Here is a 22167-nt window from a genome sequence, read left to right as displayed (position 1 = left end):
TGCAGCTTTGAGTCAAGTACTTGGTAAAGCATTTTTAAAATGTAATTAAATATTAGTAGTATTCCCTTAAATATTATTTGGTCTCATTTTGTGTTGTTGTTAGTGTTAATCTATATAGTGACCCATTTTTTTTATTTATATTTTTGTAGCTGATTGTGAATACACATTTATAGTATTGTAAATTTAATTTAATAATTATATCAAATAGTTTACTTTATTATTTTGTATTATTTATTTAACTACATTTATTTTATTTAGTTATAACAGCATATGGGAGGTGGAGGCTAGATGTCACACTTTACTCAAGCAATTATTCTTCAGTTTTGGTTTATCTTTGAAAGTCTTGGCAAAACAAAACAAAACAAAACATGGCAAAACTACTGAACAAGACTAAAGCATATGTTGACCTGCTTTTAGGGGCATGTTGGTGCACTGTAATGGGGTAAGTTGTCAAAATAAAACCTGTCATTAAACAGCCAATCATGTGTTTTTCAATCATTTTTTCCCGTCTATAGCGCGTTAAACACTTCACAAAACAGGAATGGAATAAATGGAATAAAGAAAAATTTATGGAATAAAAACATGGAATAAAACTTTAAAATGAAAGTTTGAGTATTTGGAATGAAAGTCTGAATATATGGAAAGAAACTTGAAAATATGCAATGAAAGTTTGAATATGTGGAATGAAAGTCTGAATATATGTAATATAGTTTGACTATATAGACGGAAAGTATGAATATATGGAATGAAAGTTTGAATATAGTTTGAATATATGGACTGAAAATATGAATATATGGAATGAAAGTTTAAGTATAGTTTGAATATATGGACTGAAAGTATGAATATATGGAATGAAAGTTTAAGTATAGTTTGAATATATGGACTGAAAGTATGAATATATGGAATGAAAGTTTAAGTATAGTTTGAATATATGGACTGAAAGTATGAATATATGGAATGAAAGTTTAAGTATAGTTTGAATATATGGACTGAAAGTATGAATATATGGAATGAAAGTTTAAATATAGTTTGAATATATGGACTGAAAGTATGAATATATGGAATGAAAGTTTAAGTATAGTTTGAATATATGGACTGAAGGTATGAATATATTGAATGAAAGTTTAAATATAGTTTGAATATATGGAATGAAACTTGAATATATGGAATGAAACTATATATATATATATATATATAGAATAAAAGTCTGAATATATTGAAATGAAGTTTGAATATAGTTTGAATATATGGAAGGAAAGTGAATATATGAAATGAAACGTGAATACATTTACATTTACATTTTTGCATTTACGCATATGGCAGATGCTTTTATCCAAAGCGACCTACATTGCATTCAAGGAACACATTTAACATTTAGTCAATTCTTGCTTTCCCTGGGAATCGAACCCATGACCTTGGCGTTGCTAGCGCCATGCTCTACTGTTTGAATATATGGAATGAAAGTCTGAATATATGGAATAAAACCTATATGGAATAAAATAATCTTATTTATAATATGATGTTGACTGTTGAGTAATTTATATTATACCTTAAATCCTATGTGACAACTAGCCCAAGTCTATATCACCTTATAATAAATAAATATAATAAACAGTTCAAAATTTGCAAAAACGTTGTGATGAACTGTACCAGCAGGCCTGTTTGGCTGCAGAAGTGAACTTTTGGCGATATATTGTCTGGCAAAGTTACATAAACAGTTTAGGTTTATGTAACTCTGGCACACAGTGCTATGGAAATTAAGTTGTTGACTTTTTTTTCTTCCTTTTCTTCCCTTGATCAAATTTTGATGCCCGTCTGTTTGATACAAACTGCCAAATGTGTGTGGCTGTATGTAGATTAATCTATTTGGCCAAACCCTCGGTGAGCTAATCCGAGGCTGATTGTTTCAGATTAACTCACGGGAGGTAAAACTCCAAGAGCTAAGAAAATGAGTCTCAAGTTTGACAGCAGCCAAAAGACCTCGAAGCCCCCGATCATTGCTGCCAGAGGTCCCCGCGGATGCGAATATTCCATCAGTGTTCGTACAAAACAAGATATGTTATATATAATGAATTGGATCAAAATCTACTGGGTTTGTTCTGTAGGTTAATTACTTTAACCCTCTCTGTCTGTTTGTTGAGGTTATGTTTTGTTGCATGCGGTAATTGTTGTGTTGTTTTTAATTAGTGTTGGGGGCCACGCGCCGCTTTCAAAGGCTCGATTCTGGTCTGCCAAGTGGAAATGGCAGCAAAATCTATCTCAGCCCATCCTATCTGTCTGCATCACTTATCTGCACGGTAAACCCGAACACTTTTCTCTCGGTTTGCTCAGTCTCCGGTTGAATAATCGCCCACCCGGTAATTCTCCGTTAATGTGTTTGTTCAGTCGTATGTTGCTTTTTATCAAGATGCTAATATTGTTCATCATTTCTCCTTATCGCCGCCTCAGACAATGGAATTTACGCTGCGTGCCCGACAGCAGATTTAGGAATGACCCTCTCTTCTGCGAACCCCATTTAGGCTTGACTGACAGCCGGTTGTCATGACAACCTCCACAGACTCTCATTCCTGTGCAAAATCAAAAGAGAGCCAAAAGTGATGATTCACTATCGTTCGGCTCTCTCAGGACAATGATTTACAAACTCGCCCGCTCACCTCCCACACTCATCCCGGCTTATCCGTGGCTGCAGGATCTCCTCATGTGAGCCAGGATATGGTCTGCATTTTTTTTCGAGAGCCTCCACGGACGCTTTTTTGCGGACAAAACAACAAGCGGGATCCGAAATGTAAAAACACGATAGCAATTCAGCACTAGGCTTATCGCTTTTACTGTTTCGAATGTTTAGTGGTAGATCAGTGCCCTTAGGATAATAACCTGCAGTGAATGGAATGTGTTCACATCCTTTACTCAGAATGATCAATATCTATATAATGGATTTTTTGTCAAATATGATCATTATTTTGTAGTTTTCGGTGTGTTGTCCAAACTGGGGTCGTGGGGCGCCTCAAAGGACAGAAAATTGAGTGCTAGAGAGATATTTTTTTTTATAACATTAGTTACAGTAAAGAAACAAAGTCTTTCACCTTGCCACTTCGACTGTTTTTCATACTGTATAAAACATTATGAAGGGGGTTGTGCTATCTGTCTCTGTGCTAAATTAGTTTCCGCAAGGTGGGATGTCTGCATTTATGTTCACACACTGTCCAGTTATTTACAGGAGTGACAACCGCATTCTATAACCGAACTCACACCTGTGAATTTTCAGAACTCACAAACGCATCCTTGGAAAACCCTTGCAGTGTGAACGGAACCTGACTGGACAACTAGTTTCTCATCATACAGTGGGCCAGAGCAGATCTATGCTGCACAAACGCATGTCTATGCACACTATATTGCACTATATAAATTGTGGGACGCCTGCCTTTACATGCACATGAACTTTAATGCCATCTCATTCTTAATCCGTAGGGTGTAATATGGAGTTGGCCCACCCTTTGCAGCTATAACAGCTTCAACTATTCTGGGAAGGCTTTCCACAAGGTTTAGGAGTGTGTTTATGGGAATTTTTGACCATTCTTCTAGAAGCGCATTTGTGTCCTCTCTAATTTATTTCAAAGGTGTTCTGTCGGGTTGAGGTCAGGATTATATGCAGGCCAGTCAAATTCATCCACACCAAACTCGCTCACCCATGTCTTTATGGACCTTGCTTTGTGCACTGGTGCGCAGTCATGTTGGAACAGGAAGGGGCCATTCCCCAAACTGTTCCCACAAATTTGGGAGCATAAAATTGTCCAAAATGTCATGGTATGCTGAAGCATTAAGAGTTCCTTTCACTGGAACTAAGGGGCCTAGAATTCCTGAAAAACAACCCCACACCACAATCCCCCCTCCACCAAACAATGCAGTTTCCTGGCAACCGCCAAACCCAGACTCGTCCAATAGATTGCCAGACAGAGAAGCGTGATTCGCCACTCCAGAAAACACATCTCCACTGCTTTAGAGTCCATTGTGGACGTGCTTTATAACACTGCATCCTTTGCATTGCACTTCGTGATGTTAGGCTTTGATGCAGCTACTCGTTCTTTTTATTGTACTGCTTATTTATCGTACCGCTGCTTACTGTACTTAAACAGTCAAATACACACTTAATAGTGTCAAAATGTTTGCTTTATCTGACAGACTTGGTGATTCTTGCCGAGTATTCAACTAAACACAGTCAGTTATGTTTTAAGAGATTTTTGTTGTGATTAAGAAAACGTGTAACAGTATGATGGATCTGTGTCTCAGGTCTTAAAGCCACAGCAGCCTAATATAGCTGCTGTTAAATAATGTGATCATATTAAAAATATCTATATGATTAGATATGTGGATTTTTCCACATGGTAACAATGCCAAAATTGTGGCCAGTGAAAATCAGATTGGCTAGTAACTTTGGAAAACCACAGGCCACTGCAAAAAAAGTTAATGTCAATGCTCACACCTGTAAGTAAACAGTTTTCAATCCTAAAAAACTCACAGTGTGAACATACAAAAAACAAACAAAAAAACAGTTTACACTTAAAAAAGGAAGTGTTCGTGCTGCATTCATTTTAAGTTTTCTCAACTTAAAATGTGAAGTGGTACTAAGTGACAACTTGGAGATTTGAGTTGACTAAACTTACATTTTTAAGGCGGAATGAACACTTACTTTTAAGTGCAAACTATTATTATTATTATTTTTACAATATAGCTATTAGGAGCATCATATTTGGGAGTCTATGGCATCACATTTATGAAATCCTATAGGCTACTCTGTCTTTTTATTTAAGATATTTACTTGTAAACTCCCAGCTATAGTCAGTAAAGGACTATTAGCTTTGATTCTGCAGTCTAGCGGCATACCTCCTATAATAAAGACACAAAATATCTCTCATGATATTAAACAAATAAGAATTTGCTCTCAGTCATATCACAAGGACGTAAATTCCCTTAGACATGAAGCTAGCAATCTTGTTTCCCCTTGTCGTTTTGTCGCTTAATGTGTGATGTATTAAACAAAACTCTTTCCAGCCGCTGAAGTTGATGAAGCTTGATAGGAGTCATTTTTTGAGGCAGCATCACAGCTGGTGGGGCCGGACCCGGTATGAAGGACACAGGGGAGTACCGTATGCAAATAGCAGGAGCGCTAATCAATTACACGTGCGATGAGAACGCTGCAGCACCTTAATGTCACTGTAGTGATTGAACGCTCTATCAAAGTGCACTTATAGTTCAAATAAATACGATACTGTACAGTGTGTGTTATACTCCAGTGCCTTTTAATGAATCTGTTGTGGTCATGCTGTCGATAAACTCACTTTACTTGCTTATTTATGGACTGCGACTGCATTATTGACTCTAAGTCAACTCTCATAACCTTTTGTCATCTGAGTAAACAGAAATAGTTGAATAATGCAAGATTGCGATGCTATTCCATACGTTCTTTTATATGTAATGCAGTCTGTATTGTATTCCAATATTTCTTAAAATGGATTGTATGCATTTTAGGAAGAGATGTGTGTGATATTCTTCTCTGTAAATGTGTGATGGCAGTAGCAGTGTCTGTTTTTATTTTCTTACAGCGGCCCCGTGGTGATGCTTTATCCCCCATCCCTGTCAAAAAGAGTGATGAAAACATTCTCTGGCTGATTTATTTTATAAATCGCTTGGAGGTTCTGAAAACTTTTGCGGCTTATTGAATCATGGAAAAACAGGAGTACTGCTAAAGTGCTAAATAAAGTATCCAAAGATTTAAAGGAAAACACATTAGAGGAATGTTTTGAACAGAAATCTAAATTCTGTCATCATTTACTCATCCTCACCTTGCCAACATGGCTGGTTGCTGTTTTCCATGCAATTGCAATGAATGGGGACTAAAGCTTCAAAAATATTTGAGGTGTTCTGTAGTCATACTATAGATTTGTGTAAGAAACAGGCCCAAGTTGAATTTGGGATTTGGATACATTTGATTTGCAAACTAATTATTCAGATTAATTTTGTGATTCAATGAAAATCTTTGACTCAAAAAATGATTTGTTCTTGAAACTGACAAATCATGTTGACCCGTTTTGATTCAATAAAAAGACTCAAAAGAATGATCCTCCCACCTCCCTACAAATCTGACTTTTTTCCTACAAAATCCGACACATTATTCAGATTGGCGTTGTTTTTTATTAAAAAGATTTGACTCAAAAGAATGATTTGTTCACAAATCAGACAAATAATTCCAGACCTTTTTTGTGATTCAATGAAAACATTTGACTCAAAAGAATGATTTGTTCTAAAAATCTGACAAATCATTCAGACCGGTTATGTGATTCACTGAAAAGAGACTCAAAAGAGTTTTGTTCTAAAATAGGACAAATAATTCAGACAGGTTTTGTGATTCACTGCAACGAGTTGACTCATTCAGACAACTTTTGTGATTCAGTGAAAAGATTTGATTCAAATTAATGTTTTTTTTTTTTTTTCAAGAATCAGACAAATAAGTGATTTTATGATTCAATGAAAAGATTTGTCTCAAAAGAGTTTTGTTTTTAAAATCTGACGAATCCTTTAGACCGATTTTGTAATTCAATGAAAATAGTTGACTCATTCAGACCACTTTTGTGATTCAATGAAAAGATTTGTCTCAAAAGAGTTTTGTTCTAAAATCGGACAAATCATTCAGACCGATTTTGTGATTAACTGAAGAGAGCTGACTCGTTCAGACATCATTTGGGATTCACTGAAAAGATTTGAATGAAAAAAAAATTGTTCACAAATCAGACAAATCATTTCAGACCGGTTTTATGATTCAATGAAAATTATTTCAGACGTTGTTACTTTTTACGCGGATGTCAAGATTTTCACTGAATAGCGAAATAAAATTGGCTCTGTTTTTCACATAAATCTTATGACTTTAGAAGTTGTAAATGAACCACATTTATGATACTTTTCATGCACATTCATGGAAAGTGAGACCAAAATGTTTTCTTTTGTTTTCCACAAAAGAACAAAAGTCATTGGGATTGGAAATGATGTGAGAATTTTGGGATGGACTATTTTAAGTTGACTTCACGCTATATTCTGATTTATAGTGTGTGTTACTGTTACACTCTTCCCGGCCATAAGTATTATTCCATACAGCTGTCAGCCATTGGACAGCCGCAAGGGTGTATTTTAAAGCACGCTTCCATAGCAGCGCTTGTGGCATAAATATTGAGGTGAAGCACATGCGGTATTAAATTCATACAGGTCAGCTTCATACATTAATCCAGCCCGGTCAAAGTCCCATCACCGGTTTCCCTAGCTGAGACGTCACGAGAAGCACGACAAGACCTCAAGGCCACATCTATGCGAATCCGTCCAGGAACTTTACCAGCCCACCTTCGGATCGGAAGATCCCCCCAGGCGTTGTCGAAGGCTCATCCCGCCCTTTGATTTTCCAGTTCAGGGCCTTCTTTTTTTGCAGATAAATGCTCTCCGATGTAACGTGACAGATGTCACAATGCATCGCCTCTATTTTGATATATACCCTCTGATCCTGTCACAAACGATAAAGAGCGCGCACGAGGCACAGACGACGTGCTGACACTCGTGATTATTTTAGAGCACGTCATTGCCGCGGCAAGACACGGAGCCGGCCAGGTTCCAGAGCGAATGAAGAAATATCAATACGTGTGGGTCAGAGACTAGGACTAAGGTAGACTCAATAGACACTTCCATCCCATTGACACATATTCAAAAAGATCAATGCAATGATAAAGATGTAGGTTTAGTTTGGCTCACACTTCTGTTGAAGCTGCAAGACGCACACTTAACACACGTTTTGACCCAACCTTGGCTTTTAGAGAAAAAGGAAAATGTGCAGAAACTATTGTGTTAAACATTTAAATAATTCAGTGTTTCATTATTCATAATTCAATTTCAGTGACTCTACTTTTCCACAGGTTACCTCATTATGTCAGTACGTGGCGAAAAGTTTATGAGTGTCTATGAGTGAAACATTGCATTTTTTTCTCCTCATTTTTTTTTTGTGTGCAAATGACTTGTAAACCCTAAAGCTCAAAATAATAATTGGTTTAAGTAGGGTAAACTTAAATTCAACAAATTATTTCAATCAAATTAAGAACTTTGATTAGAAGAGGTTCGTTTATATGTTGAGTTTCCATCATGGTGATGAGAACATGTTAAATATTCTGCATTGCTGAAAGTGCTATGCTAATAATATCAAAGTATTGTGTTACCAATTAGCAAGTTAGCATTTATTCACAAGTTAAAGCTAACCAAGTTTCTACTACTAAAATATTTAAGTTGAGTTAATTGTATGAATTCACTCAAATATTTCATGTTAAGAGCAATTAAAAATTATGATTATAAAATAAATTTCTGCCAGTTCTGCTTACTTAAACTTTGATTTCTTAACTTAAAAAATGTGTTTTAACTGGTTACCTCAAAATCTTTGAGTTTTGCCAACTTATTTGTGTTTACAGTGTAGGATTCCCTGAATACACTAGTTCAAGCTAGCCAGTTTCCACAACTAAAACTATTTAAGTTGAGATTACATTATAATTTTAAGTTACATATTATATATACACACATTAGCCTACTCAAATACTTCAAGTAAGAGTAATTAAAGTATATCAATCTGTCAGTTCTGCTTACTTAAACTTCTTTTTTTTACTTCTTATTATTTTAATTTCTTAACTTAAAATTTTAACTGATTGCCTCAAATTTATGGTGTTTTGCCAACTTATCCGTGTTTACAACTTCTTTGTACTGGCCCTTTTAGAAACAAGTTTCCAGTTTTTTTAAATTAAAATAATCTTCCTTCTTAAGACTTAATGATGATGATTTTGAATTGGAATGATGCTTTTAACCCTTATTATATTCAATAGGATATGCCACTGAGATTCTCTTGTAAAAGTTGTCAAGTTTTGAAATGATTTGGCAGTATCACCTGGCATTGTGCCATTTATATTTTGTGATAATCATTTTTGTATAACATCTCAGCTCGGTTGAAGAAAGTATTATCTGTGAATACACCCAATTGCCATAGACTAAACATAGAATGGGACGTATTAGTTTGAATTCCAGGTCAGCGGTAGCGTCAGTCTCGGTCTATCTACACCCTCCAGAGTTTGGTAGAAAGCGTTGTCTCTTCGCAGTCTGCTTCTTCCTATTAATGCGAGCCTCTAAGCACGACAGCTTAGTGCTATCACCTCAGGCCTACCCACCATTTCCAACATGGGGTTGAACCCAATTATCCCCCAAATTAAAATGAACAGACTTGGCACGGGGAACAATTACTGCTGCGACTTCATCCCACAAGCTAAATGGGCCAAGCAAAAGCATTCCCTGTTTGCCCATGCTGGCCAAGGACCAAAAGTCTGAGTAGTATTTGGGTTGTGCTTACAATAGTAATGTATGTGGGTAATGGGTAGGTGAGAGGTTACGCCAGTCGTTTCATTCGCTCTGTTTTTCTTTGCTTCAGAAGACAGGAAGCTGTTCGTCGGGATGCTGAACAAACAACAGACGGAGGAGGACGTGTACCGTCTTTTCGAACCCTACGGAGTCATTGAGGAGTGTACTGTGCTAAGAGGTCCGGATGGAAACAGCAAAGGTGGGATTACGTCATTATTTTTACGGCATGATGTTATACAATTAGTTGCTCAAACGTTTACACACCCCTTGGAGAATCTGTACAAATGTGAATAATTTTAACAAAGTAAAAAGGATCATACAAAATGCATGTTATTTTTTTATTTAGTTATGTCCTGAATAAGATATTTTACATAAAAGATGTTTACATATAGTCCACAAGATAAATAAAAAATAGTTATATGTTTCCCGGAAGACAAATTAATTACAATTTTCCTTGATCTTCAAATTCAAAAAAGTTTTCACTTTATATATACACACTTTTGTTTTTGCCCTTATTTTTCATGAGCTGAACTTAAAGATCTAAGACTTTTTCTATGTACACAAAAGGCCTATTTCTTTCAAATATTGTTCACAAATCTGTCTAAATCTGTGTTAGTGAGCACTTCTCCTTTGCCAAGATAATCCATCCACCTCGCAGGTGTGGCATATCAAGATGCAGATTAGACAGCATGATTATTGTACAGGTGTGCCTTAGGCTGTCCACAATAAAATGCCACTCTATTTACAACATTTGTTATACACTATATAATATGCATATACGAGATATAAGATGATCGTATATACAGTGAGGAAAATAAGTATTTGAACACCCTGCTATTTTGCAAGTTCTCGCATTTGGATATCATGTAGGGGTCTGAAATGGTCATCGTAGGTGCATGTCCACTGTGAGAGACATACTCTAAAAATAAATAAATCCAGAATTCACAATATATGATTTTTTAAACTATTTATTTGTATGATACAGCTACAAATTAGTATTTGTCACACCTGTCTATCAGCTAGAATTCTGATCCTCAAAGACCTGTTAGTCTGCCTTTAAAATGTCCACCTCCACTCCATTTATTATCCTAAATTAGATGCACCTGTTTGAGGGGTTAAGCTGCATAAAGACACCTGTCCACCCCATACAATCAGTAAGAATCCAACTACTAATATGGCCAAGACCAAAGAGCTATCCAAAGACACTAGAGACAAAATTTTACAGCTCCACAAGGCTTGAAAGGGCTATAGGGAAATTGCCAAGCAGCTTGGTGAAAAAAGGTCCACTGTTGGAGCAATCATTAGAAAATAGAAGAAGCTAAACAGGACTGTCAATCTCCTTCGGACTGGGGCTCCATGCAAGATCTCACCTCGTGGGGTCTCAATGATCCTAAGAAAGGTGAAAAATCAGCCCAGAACTACACAGGAGGAGCTGGTCAATGACCTGAAAAGAGCTGGAACCACCGTTTCCAAGGTTACTGTTGGTAATACACTAAGACGTCATGGTTTGAAATCATGCATGGCACGGGAGGTTCCCTGCTTAAACCAGCACATGTCCAGGCCCGTCGTATGGGACATCAGTTGGTTCATTAGAATCTCTTGAAGCATCGAAAATACATTTTGGTCAAAAAATAACAAAAACTACGACTTTATTCAGCATTGTCTTCTCTTCCGCGTTTGTTTTCAAACCTCAAATAAAGATTCAAACGGTCATGAATCAGCGTATTGATTCATAATTCGGATCGTGTAAAGTCGTAGTTTTTGCTATTTTTGGACCAAAATGTATTTTCGATGCTTCAAGAGATTCTAATGAACTAACTAATGTCACATATGGACTACTTTGATGATGTTTTTATTCCCTTTCTGGACATGGACAGTATAGTGTGCATACACTTGGATACGCTCTCGGACTAAATATAAAATATCTTAAATTGTGTGTGAAGATGAACGGAGGTCTTACGGGTGTGGAATGACATAAGGGTGAGTCATTGATGACATCAGTTTCATTTTTGGGTGAACTAACCCTTTAATGCTGACTTTTTTTTGCTGTCCAAGAACCAACAATTTGTTCTGAGTTGTCGCTCATTCAACATTGAAGACTCTTAAGAGACGGAAGAAAAAGCACATATTTAAGCATTAAACTTTTTATAGACTCCATTGTTTGCCCACCGAGGCTTTAGGGACACTGTAAGACGCTAATACAGCCTGGCATTTGGAAAAGCACTGTGGGAGTCGAAGTTTTCCCCTTGCCAGTGTTACGGAAATTGCTGTAGGATTATTTCTGCTACTTAGGGGGTGGATCCGTGAATATCCAGTCTTATGGAATAGAAGAAAAAGATAGATGTCAAAACGTTCTCTGTACAATAAGACAAGAAAACTACATTTCATTTAGCTCCTAATGTGTTTCATTTCAAAGCCTGTTTCTGCCAAAAATGCTTAATTCTTAAATAAAAACTGTATAAAGCATGTTACGCTTGTATAAGACACATAAGACATATCCTTAATATTTTGACAGCCTTTTCAACGGCTTTCAACACGACTGCTCTTGAATCCCAAATGGGTTTGAATTCTCGTGATGAATATCTGCGGCGGCGTTTTAAAACGGTATCAATTATCCCGTATTTTGAGATTTGTTTGCATAGATGGGCATGTGGCAGTAAATAGCACGCTTGTTGCATCAGCACAGTCTCTAGAGGAGAAGCTTGCTTACCGTTGGAGGGCTTTCTGCCTCTCTCCAGCGTTTTAATGTGCTTCTCTACACTGTGGCTAAAGTGTTTGGGTACCTTTGTGTGTGTCTTTTTCAGGCTGCGCCTTTGTAAAGTTCTCCACACACGCTGAAGCTCAGTCTGCAATCAGCGCCCTCCACGGCAGTCAAACCATGCCAGTGAGTACACACTCCTCTATAACACACACGTACACAGAAAACCTCTTATTTTTAGTGATGCTTTTTTTTCCCTTTGACTGTTTTCTTTCTTTGATGTTCCTCGGACAATCAGCGTTTGCGATGACTTTCATACACCTGTCCAAATATGTTTTACTGTATCTTTATAAGGATTATTTAGGGGAAAAAAAGAAATGTACTTTTGTATTCTTTGTATTTCATTTGGTTTTGAAAAATGTTTTCAAATTAAAAAAAAGTTTCACTTTATTGACTTTAAAATGTCATGTGGTGTGACCGTCAAGTAAACAGTATTATTATTATATAATATATTATACAATATTTTTATTACACTTCTGAGTGTGCACATATTAGTCTTTTTTTTTTTAAATCACAGATGTGAATTTATTATTATAAATAAATTATATATCATATAATATACGTTATTATTGTTATTGGGGAGTTGCACCAAATTACATTTTACAAACAAATAAATCTTGCCTAATCATAAAAAGGTCAAATGATCATATATATTTGAAAAACTTTGCCCGACAATCAGTAATGAGGTGTGACCACAAAATTATTGTTTTTGTAGTAATAATAAAAAAATCAATAATTTTTTGGTCGCACCACATGACAAAGGCAGACAAAGTTGTTTTGTTTTGTCACACCATATGAATTTTTGCCTTTAAGCAAAAGTATTTCCAAGTATTGTATTTTTTTTTACAGTCAAACCATGACTTTTTACAAACTAAACTAATATTGCCTCGTCATGAAATGGTCAAATTTCAAATAATCAAATTATAAAGGCCAGAATATTCAAATATATAATTTGACCTTTATAATTTATTTGTTAATTTGTAATATATATAACCAAATTTAAAACGATAAAGGTCAAATTATTATATATACATTATATTATATATTATTATATTATCATATAATATATTATATAACATTATGACGGACGGTAAAGTGAATAACACAGGTTTTCTCTTCATCAAGGCACCTTTTAGTGGGTGGAATATTTTAGGCAGCAAGTGAACATTTTGAACATTTTACCTTTTTATCAGAACCAGTATTAACTTCTTGAGCAATCTGAGCTACAGTAGCTCGTCTGTTTGTTCGGAACACACGGGCCACCCTTCGCTCCTCATGTGCATCAATGAGCCTTGGCTGTCCATGACCCTGTCGCCGGTTCACCACTGTTCCTTGCTTGGGCCACTTTTAATAGATATTGACCACTGCACCAGAGCTGCAGTTTGGAAATACTGTGACCCAGTCATCTAGCCATCACAAGTTGGCCCTTCTTATACTCTTACAGATCCTTACACTTGCCCATTTTTAATGCTTCTAACACTTCAGCTTGTTCACTTGCTGCCTAATATATCCCACCCACTTACAGGCTAACAGGTGCCGTGATGAAGAGATAATCAGTGTTATGCACTTCACCTGTCAGTGGTCATTATGTTATGCCTAATCGGTGTGTGTGTGTGTGTGTGTGTGTGTGTGTGTGCGTGCGTGCGTGCGTGCGTGCGTGTGTGCGTGCGTGCGTGCGTGTGTATGTGTATATATATATATATATATATATATATATATATATATATATATATATATATATATATATATATATATATACATATATATATATATATATATATATATATATATATATACATATATATATATATATATATATATACACACACACACATACACCAATCAGGCATTACATATATTTAATTAGATTTTGCAACTTTATAACCTCATATATTAAATAATATATAAATATGATATAATATTTCGTAACCTTAGCAAAAAAATCTCTAATACTTTGCAACTGAATGAAGGTGAACCAGGCAATTAAATCAATTCCAAGCCCACAAGAACAAAATCATTCACTTCAACTTCTAAACTGCATATTTGGCCATATTGTTTAGTTGAATAGCTGCATTGCCAGCATATCAGCAAGTGGCCTTTGTCCGGCCGTTTCAATCTCGAGGACTGGACGCTGAGCCATAAAAAGCCGGCTATTCAGCACAGTCTGTCTGAATCACACAGCTATTCAGTCACACACACATTGTTCGGCTCTCAGAAGTAGCTCACACGCTGCTGTTTTATTTGCTAAAAGACTTCAGTTGGGTACTAACGAGTTATGGAATTTCAAAATGCATTTTAGTAGGTCCTTTTTTTCCATTTTCCACAATGCAGTACCAGTTTTAAAGAAACGGTCAAACCAGAAACGACAATTCTGTCTTTATTTTCTATTAACCCTCACGTGGGTCAAAACCTGTATGACTTTGAACACAAAAGGAGATGATTTGAAGAATATTCTGGTCATTTTTATTTCGAAAAAACGTATATGATAGTATTTAAGTTTTTAGTAGAATCGTCCCTTTAAGGGAAATAAACGGGCAGAGAATCGGCGAGAGAGAGAGATGGATCTGTGGTGTGATCCGCTCTCTGTATAACCTTTAGGGTCAACTGAGGTGCAAATGATTCAGGGACATTGAAATATAAACCACAGTTCTAAAATCTTCACCTCACACACGCGCTCAGACATCCTTTCCTCTCTCCTCCCCTCCATCCTCCCGGGACATTAGGCAATAGACTTGTTTACCTCACCTTTCACCACATTGACTGGTGAATTATTCATTGGCATGTACTGAGGTGGGAGTGGAAGAGAGAAAAAGAGAGAGAGCAAGGAGCAACGGCAGATAGAAAAGTAGAAAGAGAGAGGTAGAGAGACAGAGGAAGAGTGGAGGTAGCTCACGGGGGAGGGATGGAAAAGGTTTATAGTCATCTCGGAAGGTAAATTGATTATGGAAAACCTTACCGGCCTCCATTCTCTTGAGTCTGAAGTTGTAGAGGGAGGGGTCACGACTCGCACAGCTCCCAGGTGCCAAAGTGAGATGTTTAGCCGAGATAATGGAGTTCTTCTCAAGACAGGGCTTGATGAAGCACTCATCCATCTGCAAACTCTTCAAAAGAAGCAATACCGAACTTACCGAACACCCACCAGCCTCTCACGCCCTCGATCCGCCATCAGAGAATCTCATGCAGTTATTAAAGTAACACTGGCACTAGAAACGATTTGACGAATATCCAATCATTTTTGATAACTAATACATAATTTCTTTCTGCTGTCAAAGCAAAAGGCTCTGTGAAGTGACAAAATGGCAACCAGTCAGAATGTATTTGATGTTTCATTTAATTTATGACAAACAGGGCGTATACATTGTGTGATTGGAATAGAAAGCTCAACAGAAAATGGTGTGATATGACACATCTACACTGTCAAGTAATTTGTTTGTCCGATACTGAACTTGAAACTGTAATGACAATCTATTAGAGCATTTTTTATGTTTAATTTATGGAAAAGAAGACTTTAGACCAATCAGATTTCACTTTGGTGAGGCTATGTTTCCTGAGGCGGGAAAAAACACGGCAGAAATAAGTGTGATGTGTCAAATTTACACCGTTGAGTAATTTGTACTATACTGAACATGAAACTGTAATGACAACCAATTAGAATTTTAATTTTATGTTAAATTTATGAAAAACAAGACTTTGGAAGAATCAGATTTCACTGTGGTGAGGATGTATCTCCTGAGGCGGTAAAAAACATGGCAGAAAAAAGGGTGTCAAATCTACAGCGTCGAGTAATTTGTACAATACTAAACATGAAACTATAATAACAACCAATTAGAGCATTTTTTATTTTAATTTTATGAAAAACAAGACTTTGGACCAATCAGATTTCACTGTGGTGAGGATATACAGTATCTCCTGAGGCGGTAAATAACGCGGCAGAAATAAGTGTGACAAATTTACAGCGTCGAGTAATTTGTACAATACTGAACATGAAACTGTATTGACAACCAATTAAAAACATTTTTAATGTTTAATTTATGAAAAACAATTTAGTTTATTCAGTCATTTTAAACCAATCAGATTTGGCAGAAGGTTTGGCAAGAACATGGAAGAAGTGTGACAAATGTACAGCATCAAGTAACTTGTTTATCCAGATTAAAAGTATAATACCAATCAGAACATTTTTGATGTTTAATTTCATTTATGAAAAACAAGGCCTATTCACACCAAGAACTATAACTATAAAGATAACTGTATTAGCGTTCCGATATCGTTCTGTTAATTCTAAGCATGCACTTGTCTGCCGCTTTAAATTCTCGAGTTCGCTACAGCAGAATGGATTCTGATTGGCTGTCAATGTTTTTTTTTTGCTCATCAGCAGTTGGAATAAATGTGATTTCAAGGAATATAATTTCTCTGTGCCATTATCGTTATAGCTGGGCTATAGCTGCTATTCTTTAATATTGATTTTTTTTTTAGAACTGTATCTGTATCGTTATCCTTATAGTTATCGCTCTCGTTGAGCCTTTAGACTAATACGATTTCACTGTGGGCGAAACTACGTTGCGTGAGGTGATTCTTAAAAAAACTCTGGCAGAAATAACTCACTTAACAAATTTTACATCAACACGCGATTTGTTTGTCTTGACTATAAGTACAAAGCCGAAACTAAATGATGACCAATCAGAACATATTTCATGTTATGCACAACAACACAATTGTAGATTGGGGGGATTTCACTGTGGGCGGAGCTGTGTTGCATGAGGTTATAGGAATAGAAGCAGCAGCAGAAATAAGTGTGATGCAACAGCAAGTTATTAGTTAGTCTAGGCTAAAAGTACAGTGATGATCAAAATGACAATAAATATTTCAGATTTAATGTACAACTATGTGAAAACGATTTTGGACCAACAAGTTATAGGCTCAGGGCGAGGCTACGCTGAATTTCATGACAGAAATAGAAACCCAAAACTTGAATTAAAATGGGAAACCGCTTTTGTCTCTTTATTTCATTGAGCCTGGTCTGGAAAACTTATTGAAAGAAAATTGGACTTTTTGTTATTATTTACAGTAAAAATAATGACAATCACTGCCAAACCTTGCCGTGAGTCACAATTAGCAAATTTTCAAAAATGAGTTAGTTACATTTTCCAAAAAACTAGTTAACATTTTCTGAAGGTTCCAAAATTAAATGTCCTAGCAACCATACCTTAAAATCCCTGGTAATAACACCAAATTTGGTTTGGTGTAAGTCAAAACCCATATATATATACTATATACACATCACATAATATTATATATATATAATATATACACATCAGATGTTTTCCCCCAACAGTGAACCAAACGTTCACATGATATAAATCTTATAATGTTTGCGTGAATAGTCGCCAAGAAAGATATTTTGAAATCCTGTACTTCTATACGTGAATATCGGGATCACGCGATGTCTGAGAGGCGTCTTTATGCTCACGCTTCGGATCTGCCAGCATGAGTTTGAAAATTACATTTCATTGGTTTAGACCAAGCCTGCGGGATTTGTGTAAGAAAACTGAGGAGAAACATTTTCGGGAGGAGATTGGAGCTTTAGCTTTAATTTCTAAATTTCCATAAATGTTTATGTCACAACAACATATTGAATTGCTCTGGAAAGGACATGGATTATACAAAAAAAAGATTTAGGAAACGTACAAATAAAGATTATTTTAGATGTTTAATTGCTATTTGGCAGCCTGACGTCGTCAATGTCAATTCTAGTCAGAATATGAGTCTAATACTGCTCCATTGGGCTGTAATTATGGAGTGTACCTAGCCTGGATGCCAGCTGAATTTAGCCCCGCCCACAAAATGTTTAGGTCGGCAGTTCGGTCTGGCCTTGCTCCATAGAGTAATTATCCCCGAACAGAAACTGTTCGGACCAATGAAATCATCAGGGCGGGCTTTAGACGATGATGTACAGATGATCAACAGTAATGTAATCATGCACGTCATCAAAGGGGCTTGGATTATATTTGTTCGAATCCTAAACGGAGAGCTTGTTTGTATCTGCATTCAACTTCACAATTTCTCTCAGAAATGTTGATCATGTTGGGTAAGTACTCTGTGTATCATTAAATTATTTTATTTTTTTACAACACCGGCAAAGATTGTTTTCCAGCATGATTTCAGCTCGCGTGTGCAGACAGGGTTGCCAAGTTTTTACAACAAAAACCGCCAACTACTAGCTCTATAGCTTCTCGGGGGGTTCTCCGGGGGAAAAATGGTGTTTGGGGGGTAAAATGTGTGTTATTTTGGCAAGTTTGCCTGCTAAAATTCGCACTCATGGGTATATATCACATAATAGTCGCTTCAACCTGCGGACATAAAAAACAACTCGCGGGGAAAAAACGCGGACTTGGCAACACAGTGCAGTTGAACTCTGTTGACATTTGACAATGCGACGTTTCGTTGCTCTGATTGGTTGTAGGTCTATCCAATTGATGTCTTTCATGGTTCGGTTGAAACACGCCCCATAATCACAGCCCAATGGAGCAGTATCAGACTCATATTCAGACTAGAATTGAGTATGACCACGTCAGGCTAGGGCGTACCCGAACCAGCAAAGACATCAATTGGATAGACATACAACCAATCAGAGCAATTGAGTGATGCATAGTTGTCAACAGAACTCAACTGCACGCACGCTGGAAGAAGTAAAGAGGAAGATGAGTGTGAACGATCTTTCCCGGTGTTGTTAAGAAATTGAAAGGGATAGTTCACTCTTAAATGAAAATTCTGTCATCCTTTGCTCACCTTCAAGTTGTTTTAAACCTGTATTAATTTCTTTCTTCAGCTGAACACAAGGAAGATATTTTGAAGAATGTGAGTAACCAATCAGTTAACTGGAGCCATTGACTTCCACAATAGGAAAAAAAAAATACTATGGAAGTCAATGGCTCCAGTTAACTGTTTGGGTACTGACATTCTTCAAAATATCTTCCCTTGTGTTCAGCTGAAGAAAGAAAATCATACAGGTTTAAAACAACTTGAGGGTGAGTAAAGGATGACAGAATTTTCATTTTAAAGTGAACTATCCCTTTAAGGATACACAGAGTATACTTACCAACAAGACCATACATTTTTAAACAAGGTGAATGTATATACGAACAAGTTCTCGTAATAAGCCTTTGCACGTTTCGAATAATTTTGCCAGCACAGGTCACATATAATTGATGTTTACTTGATGTAAACATTTTTTTGTTGTTGTTGTCAAATATAAAAGTCAGAATTTTATTTTTGACAAATTAGATTTTAGTGTGGTTGGGAAAATGATGCATAATCAATAAGACCGATACGATTTAAGTGTGAGTGAGGAAAGTGCGACATGAAAGAATAAGGAGCCAAATAAATATGTCTTGATGCTCGTTGTTATGATAAATACAAAAACTCGCTTTAGCATGCAAAAGATTATCATTTGTTGCTTTATTGGGTTGCTCAGTTCACTCTCCAAGAACCGGTTATTACAGTAAGAAGTCCAGTGAAGAAAAGAGTGCTAATTCATTTTAAATACGCATGCATAAAGCAGTCTGCTAATGATGTGCATGTGGGCAGCAAGAAACTGGCCTTATTGCAGAAATGCTTGATGCTTGTAGTCAGTCCAATCTTATATTCATCTCAAATCCCCCCGGCTCATCGCAGTCAGTGCATTATCTACACACACACACACAAGCATGCTTCCACACGCAGTCCACTTTCTGTGTTTTCCTCTCTTTTCTCTTGCTAGGTCAGAGCTACATACTCTGATCTAATTCTTCAGCTCCTGAAGCTCGGGCTGAATGCGTTTCCATTTTCCAGGACTAAACGTGGTGTGCGTATGCATATGCACAAATACGATCAAGTCAGAGCGAGGAGGTTTGAGGCAGGGTTTTGACGTGTGCTTTATTCTACGCACGGCCGCCCCCCTTGCCCTCCCCATTTCGTGCTTCGGACGTGGGGCAATTAAAAATTTACACTGGCGTGCGGTAAAGCAAATTGCCAGACTTCAGAAATGCCTTGTACAACGGAAGACCAGGGACGAAATTACGCCGGGAAAAGGTTGGGAGGGTCAAGGAACTCTAGCCCCCTGCTTCGGTCTCATTTCCACCCGAGTGTATACGCCAGGGATTGACGGTATTTCAACAAATAGAGGAAAATGAAACTGCCGCTGCTATCTCATATTACAATCTCCTTGGTTTAGGAGAGTTTGGGCCGCCGACCGATTGCCACTGTCTATGGTTGAATGGCAATGTGTTCAGCTGGATTTTCATTTCCTCATGACTGTGTGGATATATGGGAGAAATACTGGCCTAAAATTGCAGTCCGCAATGTCTGGCTACACACAGTGATGCTAGAGGTTTACATGCATTTTGGTTTAAAATCTCTTCATACTTTAAAATAAAGTAGACTTATTTGAAATAATAGCACCATAACATTAGTGGTAGTTATTTCTTGGAATAATTCAATCGCATCATTCTGTGGTCAAATATTTTGTATAATGACTGCTCTCAATATCATGCTTTTCTTAAGTTGTATATTTGAATATATATTTCATATGTAGTTATAATAAATACATCTGAATATATTACAATATTTATTATTATATGTTTGGATTTAGAACTATATATTCATGTTTACTACTATTTTGAGATTTACATTTATGTATTTAGGTTTGTTACTATATTCCAATTTTAATGTGCAGATTTTATTTTAGAAAATCTCTGATAAAAATAATCTCAATTGGAATATAAAATATACATGCTGCTGTCATAAAATATGTATACAGTATTAAGATTTTAAAATATACAAAAAAATTACAAATTAGTTGCACATTTTTCTGTATTTAAATGTGATTAAATAATAATTAAAATTTTACTCTCCAAATTAATGTAGAAACAATTTAAATACAGTGTATGTGTGTATATATATATATATATATATATATATATATATATATATATATATATATATATATATATATATATATATATATACTGTACAATTGAAAGCTATCAATTTCAACATTTATTAGGCTTTAAAAAATGACTTTCAATGTAAGTGAACTTAAAACAATCTTTAATAAATGATATTTACCTGTGGCCTTCATATATAATCAATATACAGAAACTGAATAAAGTTATCAAACACTTTATTGTCAGCTGCATAAATTGTGAATTAAATATTTCAATCCTTATTAAAGCTATGTAAGCTAACGTTACCTTTGTTCTTAAATATGTTTAATGTGTTAAACTGAAAAAAAAACTATCGTATGCGTTAACACGCTAATTCTGACAGCGCTAATGTATATAAATATATATATCGTTCTATGTGCAAGATAATCCTTTCTTATTATTTTATTCGCAGTTAATGCACAGAGACAGATGTGTAGAGTTAGAGTTATATCAGATATATGGCTTAGTTAGTGCTTTTATGGTCACCATTCACAAAGAGACCTCAAGAATCGAGAAAGCGCCACCTTCTCGTAAAAATGTGGCCCTCTCTTTGATTCCAGGGCCTCGTTTGCCTCCTTTTCCCTCTGTTGAACAGCTGCACTTTTTATTCCCACAGTTTTACTCTCTCTCCTGAATCCATTTCGCTGGGTCCTGGACCTATGGGAATTCCTCCGGGTGCTTGGCGGCTTAAAATTTAATGAGAGTTTTACTTCACAGATCAACCAGCACTCTCTCTCCCCCCTTTCCCTCCCTCTCTCTCTATCACGTTCTCCTACAAACGCACAGCCTATATCTTGCTGGACCAACAAGCCCTCAGCCCTGATATTCGCTGGATGTCTCAGAGCTAAAGCAAACAAACAGTCAAGAAAGGATTGGACAAATACCATCAACAGATTCTGAAAATGTGTAGCTCCAAACTTAGGACTAAAGGAACATTGAAACGCTTCTTTTATTGGCTTTGCCCAAGAACTAAGAAGTAAATATTTTGTTCTCTTTCGTAATAGCTCAAGGTGGTGTGCAGAATGT

The 22167-nt window shown here is 36.3% G+C and overlaps 1 protein-coding gene and 1 long non-coding RNA gene across 21 annotated transcripts in view; one reads left to right on the top strand and one right to left on the bottom strand.

Annotated features, from left to right (window-relative positions):
• The window catches only part of LOC137040379 (uncharacterized), an 80622-nt gene that overhangs the window by 1180 nt on the left and 57275 nt on the right, over positions 1-22167 (bottom strand). The window lies entirely within an intron of this gene.
• celf5a (cugbp, Elav-like family member 5a) overlaps positions 1-22167 on the top strand; it is a 285909-nt gene that overhangs the window by 216007 nt on the left and 47735 nt on the right. For 15 of the 20 annotated variants that reach the window (XM_067415916.1, XM_067415928.1, XM_067415924.1 and 12 more), the window contains exons 4-5: positions 9494-9622; positions 12228-12307. In XM_067415916.1, the coding sequence (XP_067272017.1) occupies positions 9494-9622; positions 12228-12307 (209 nt within the window). The remainder of the gene's footprint in view (positions 1-9493; positions 9623-12227; positions 12308-22167) is intronic. The other 5 variants (XM_067415926.1, XM_067415920.1, XM_067415913.1 and 2 more) reach the window with 1 other exon arrangement.

The sequence above is a fragment of the Pseudorasbora parva genome, chromosome 14 (assembly GCF_024679245.1).
Source record: "Pseudorasbora parva isolate DD20220531a chromosome 14, ASM2467924v1, whole genome shotgun sequence".
Classification (NCBI taxonomy): domain Eukaryota; kingdom Metazoa; phylum Chordata; class Actinopteri; order Cypriniformes; family Gobionidae; genus Pseudorasbora; species Pseudorasbora parva.
Note: the sequence above shows the minus strand (reverse complement) of the source record. Positions and strands in the feature narration are given on the sequence as shown.